The sequence below is a fragment of the Mytilus californianus genome, unplaced genomic scaffold (assembly GCF_021869535.1).
Source record: "Mytilus californianus isolate M0D057914Y unplaced genomic scaffold, xbMytCali1.0.p SCAF_2, whole genome shotgun sequence".
In the NCBI taxonomy this organism is placed as follows: domain Eukaryota; kingdom Metazoa; phylum Mollusca; class Bivalvia; order Mytilida; family Mytilidae; genus Mytilus; species Mytilus californianus.
This window is the reverse complement of record NW_026262668.1, coordinates 70,285,958-70,291,957: the sequence shown is the minus strand read 5'-3', so window position 1 is coordinate 70,291,957 and position 6,000 is coordinate 70,285,958. Positions and strand designations below refer to the sequence as shown.

Genomic DNA, 6,000 nt, shown 5'->3' with positions numbered 1-6,000 from the left:
CTCTATTGGATATCTGAGGACGATGCTCAGATTCAGGTTAAATCTGTTTCTTTATGAACCAACGACCAAAGGGTAAAATGCCTTCATGCAAGCAAACTCTTTTTCAAAAGTGTTCCGAAACAAAACTATGCTTAAGCCTAAATTTTTTCACACTAATTTTAACCCCTGCATCATGAGATGATATTTTTATAAAGAATAGATTTTGCCAGTTTTAAGGTTTTAAAAGACCTTACTAACCACAAAGAATCTATTCATAATAAATAATAAAGAAATATGCAACATTTTATTTACAAGCTAATGATATGCACATTTTATTTACAAGCTAATGATATGTACATTTTATTTATATCAAAAACATACTAACAGAATACTTTAACAAACAATATAATAATTAATGATAATGTTTAACAATTACAACCAAAACCATACATATGTTAAACAACTTTGTTGCAACTGTTCAATTAAATTTTAAAATTTGTTTTACATCCAATCTGTATGATTTGGTTTCTTTTCAGTTTCACTCCTTTGCTGTAACTAGTTTAGTTGCAAGTAATATTGTTTCAATTTCAATTTTTATTTTGAAGCTATTCAAAACATTTTTCATTGTCCAATATTGTAGGGGGCCTCAGTGACTGAGTATAGTCTAAGCAGTCAATCTTCTTTATCACTAGCGTGTCAACACTGAGGTTGGGAGTTAGAATCCCAATTAATCCAATTTTGTAATCAATATAACTGGCTTCCTTTGATCTTACCTAAGAATTACCCAAGTTCAACCAGAGCAATTTGGTTCATAACATATATACTACTTATAAAAAATAGGAAAATTGGTTAATATATTTATAGTTTCAGTATTGCAACTCATTCAGTTACAAAAGTTCACAGCCATTAAAACATACTAAATGTTCAAAAGTTACATCAAACATGAATGTAAACAGACGTTTTTCCATGCAAATAAATTTGATACTGCAAATTCCAAATTTATCATGCATTTATTATTGCAATTTTTGAAGAAAGCACAAAAATGTGAGATAAATTATTGAGATTTCAGGAAAATCTGCATACAAAAATGTATCAACTATCAGCACTGCCTGTAACCGAGTATGGCAGAAAATGATTTTCCCCCATTATAGTACAAAAATGTACTGATTTTCCTCGATTTTGTACTGATTGTTCATGATAAATTTTACACTATAGTTCTGTTATTCAATTTAAGTAGCTTGAACTAATCAATTGGTTAAAGATCATTTATTCTGTCTGGTCAGCAGTCATTAGTAAGTGATATCCTGAGGTGGGATTGCTTTGAAGTTACATCATGACCTTCCTTATTCTTTGTTTTGATGTTGTTGTAGCTGATTTGAGTAAAAAAAATCTGTTTTAGTCTGCTTTTAGAAAACTGGGAATATAAATTAGATTTTTTTCATGAAATTTTGTTCAAATATAATAATCTGAAAAATGCAAGTAGAAATTTGGACAAAATAAGCATTTAAATGGGAAAAAAACTAGCAATTAAACTTGAGCTTTGGTGTACAGATTGTCCCCGATCAGCTTGTGTTGATTACAGATTTTCCCTGACACCTATACAGATTGTCCCCGATTTTGAAAAAGCTAATCCTTCAAAAATAAAGCTTATATGTGGATCTTCATTACACTTAGGCATGTGCTAATAAAAATAGTGGAATATATGAAAAATTTTCCTGCAAACCTGTAATTCTATAATTTTATATATAAAATTGAATTAGAGATTTTTTTGTTCATTGATATTTCATTGTTTGATTCTGAAACTTTAAACAGGTTTCTTCTTGCTTGGGGTTCATAACTTACTGTTTGTATATTTCTGGATTCATAGTTTGGTGAATTTGATAAATTGTCTGAAAAGGTTAGAGATTGTGATGATTTGCCTTTTTTGATAATCTTTTGTGGTGTATTTGTTGATAAGTTACAAATTATAATTTTTTCATCTTGTATTTCAATAAAAGTTTTTCCTTCTCTGTCAAGAAGTTCTGGAATGAATGCATGGTATGTTATCTTTCACCACCCTCTTCAAGTCTTCTCCAAATGACAAGTTTTTCAGATGGATGTGTCTTCTGATGGTGAGCTACTATTTCTTCAAAAATGACATTTTTAGAAAGTTGATATTTTTTTGCAAGTAACAGTTAAAGATAAAACTTAGAATGAACCTTTTTCCTTATGATGCTATAAGAGAAAATCGGGGAAAATCTGTAATTAACTTCATCTTCTCTGGGACAATCTGTACACTGATAGTGGACAATCAGTACACTGCTTCAGAAATTGAAATCATATTTTTTTTAGTATTTTCCTAATCTCCTTAAAAAAGTACTTCCAGCTTTAAGCTTACTTAATTTGCACATTTGAATAAGTATTCTATAATTAGAGAAATAACATTTAGATATTTGAATAATATAAGAAAATCACTTCCCATGAATTCCTTGCTTCGGAAAAGTTTCTATTTTTAGGATTGGTCATTAAAATCCATATTGTCCATGGGAGGTCAATGATAAAAATGTATGAATGAAAAGGAAGGTTGCATAATTATTGACACAGATTTTCTTTAATTCATATATAATTACCCTTTTGATGTTCTCTACATAGGAAAATCGGGGAAAAATCAGTAATCAATCGGGAAAATCAGTACTGTAATCGGGGGAAAATCACTTTCTGCCTTCCTCGGTTACAGGCAGTGATCAGAATGTGACTTCTTATTATTGGGATACTCACCTAGTGGCATTATTCTCTATAATAAAAACCTTGGATTAATTACTGAATTTACAGTGTATGATATTTTCACAAACTAATCAATTTGATCGACCAACAATCTACACTGTCTTAAAAGCAACAAACCATAATCTGAGGATATTAAAATTTTTGCAGAGAAAACCCTAATTGAATAAACAGATATGACTTAATTCAAGCAAAATACAGTTTTTCTGTTTTTACAATATTGTATTTCATTTTCATGGAGTTATAACCAATGAGTTCATCATTATAGTATATATAGCACCTACATTAATGGCTACAGCAATAAAGGTACCAGCAAAGATGACACCAGTCTCTATCAAGACAAAATCTGAAACACACAAAAAAAATACACATAAAAAGATATGATACAAATCATGATCTTAAAATTTGCTGGACATGCTAATCTTTACAGACAAGGTTTATTCAGGTGAAAGTAAATTTTACTGCAGTATTTATGTATACAAACAAAATTCTGGCTTAATATTTCATTTCAATAATTTTTTACACTGCAAAACAATCATAAACAAGTCTGTCATGAACAGATATACTGATGAATCAAATTGAACTCTGATTTGTCGGTACATGTATTTGGTTTCTAATTGTTATGAATACTTTAAATGAACTGTTCAATTATTTGTAAATGTTAATTAGAAGTTTATATGCTGAGGAAATACTCACATGACATTAAATAAAAAAAATGCACAAAAACAACAGGAGAAATTTTCCACCAGCATATCATAAATAAAATGCTTCGCTGGGGCGCAGCTTGATACGACCGCAGAGGTCGAACCCTGAACAGTTGGGGCAAGTATGGACACAAAATTCAAGCTTGATACAGCTATGACTTTGGATTGTCATTAAATATTTGACACAGCATAGGTTTCTGACACAGGATGAATGTGGTGTAAGAACTGGAAAAAATTTAATTTACCTATTATGGTGGAATATCCATAAACTAAATTGTTTGTTAATTTCAATATATCAAAGAATATGTAGAATTCAATGTTTGATGTAATGTAATAAAGTTGAAATTTGGACCGTTTTTGTTCAATGTGGACCAATTTGGTAACATTTATAAATAATCAAAAATCTAAATACATGGGAGCCCATTTAAATACATCATAAAGGTATTAAAATAGAAAGTGACATCATAGTCTTGGCTAAAAATAAACAAAAATCCTTAATCAGCAACATTTAAAGTAATATCTAAAAATAAAATTCCTTTGTAACCATAAAAGCCCATTTAAATACATCATAAAGATATTAAAATAGAAAATGACATCATAGTCATGGCTAAACATAGCAAAAAACCCTTAATCAGCATCATTTAACAGTAATATCTAAAAAGGGAAATTACATCATAAAGGTATTAAAATAGAAAATGACATCATAGTCATGGCTAAAAATAAACAAAATCCTTAATCAGCATCAGCAACATTTTATAGTAATATCTAAAAATAAAATTCCTTTGTAACCATAAAAGCCCATTTAAATACATCATAACAGATATTAAAATAGAAAATGACATCATAGTCATGGCTAAACATAGCAAAAACCTTAATCAGCATCATTTAACAGTAATATCTAATCAAAGAGCTGAAAGCTCTGAGTAAAAATGACGCCACTGTCTCTAATATTGAGATATTTTTTATGCAAGTCTTGATTTTCACATGTCGTAATAAGTTTAACATGTCTCGTAAGCATATAATTGATATTCGTATATGTGTTTGTTTTTTCAGTATAAATGAATAGGTCAAGACTACCTGAATGATCTACAGTATCCAATTACTACTGGCTTTTTTTTGTATAAATAAATAGGTCAAGACTACCGGAATGATCTACAATATCCAATGACTACTGGCTGTTCTTTTGTACTAATAAAAAGGTCAAGACTATTTGAATGATCTACAATATCCAATGACTACTGGCTGTTCTTTTGTACATGTACATATAAATAAAGACTACTTGAATGATCTAAAGTATTCTAAGTAATGTGATTTTTTTCTTGCAATTACATTTTTCTAAATCAAGAATATAGACTACTAGTATCCTTTTCAAACCAAATGATTATGAAGAGCCTGGTGTTAGCAAGCTCTCATACCCCACATACTCATTAAATAAGGTACTAGTGACCTAGTTATTTCTGTTACTTGAAGCAAATTATATTTCTGTATATTTAGACAATAGTATAATATTGTTTTACTAGTTTTATTTCACCTTGAAGATTAGACAAATAGGGATACTCCTTCGATTTTTTATTTCATGTCAGTCAGGTCGCTTTATATGAAACTTGAAACCACTTCTCTGCCATATTGTTATTTTATAACATCTCTGCCCTTGACCATGTTGAACCATGTAATTGATATTCATTCTTTAACCATATATCATAGTCAGTTAGTTTTTGATTTTGCACTCCCACGCCACCTTTCATGTCTTTCAGGTCAAATTTCTGTCTCCATTTAAGTTAATGACATTGAACAATCATGGTATTAAACACAATTTCAATAGTGATAATGCTGTTCTCGTGGGTCAATATATATTCAACTTGGGTAGCATTCCAGTTATTGAAATTTGTGTCAGATTAGAACAATTATCTAGATCTTTAGGAATGGATCTTATAATTTAATATGGAGCCATAGTATGGGACCCCTACACGGTAACAAAAAAAAAACAAGCTTGAAAGGATACAATGTCAAGCGGCAAAATCTATCACCAGAGATTACAAGTCAAAAGAGGATGGACGGGATACGTCTCTAAAATGCTTGCTGAACTGGAACTACAGCAAGATCTCCAGACAAGACGTACAAAGCGTTGAAGCCAGAAGTTAATATTTATGTAAAAAGTAGTTGAGGGGCTGATTCCCGCTATTGAACCATACTGTCATTCTATAATATCATTGCGTAAGTATTTCTGTATTGGCCTTGTTATTGGTCCATGTCTTGGGTGTATTGGTCTGAGGCGAAGCGGAATGCCAATACTGCTGGCCGAGGACCAATAATAAGGCCAATACAAAAATACATGTAATAGTATTTTTATTAATTAACTACAGTGTTACAATATTTTTTTTATTTCATTTCACAAGAGATAAACATTTTCACCTTGAAGTGGAACTATCCAAATCTCAGATTCTTTTTATAAGATGCAATATCTAATGATTCTGTGCCGTTTGAAGTATCTTCAGCCTGTTCTCATCTGATGAATTTTTCTACCCTTTCCAGTCACTATAAAGTGTTACAACTTTAA

The 6,000-nt window shown here is 30.3% G+C and overlaps 1 protein-coding gene across 1 annotated transcript in view; it reads right to left on the bottom strand.

Annotated features, from left to right (window-relative positions):
* Positions 1 to 269: 269 nt before the first annotated feature.
* The window catches only part of LOC127728050 (uncharacterized), a 51,568-nt gene continuing 45,837 nt past the window's right edge, over positions 270 to 6,000 (bottom strand). Inside the window, exon 14 of the mRNA XM_052235225.1 lies at positions 270 to 3,085. Coding sequence (XP_052091185.1) covers positions 2,973 to 3,085 — 113 coding nt within the window. The 3' untranslated portion in view covers positions 270 to 2,972. The remainder of the gene's footprint in view (positions 3,086 to 6,000) is intronic.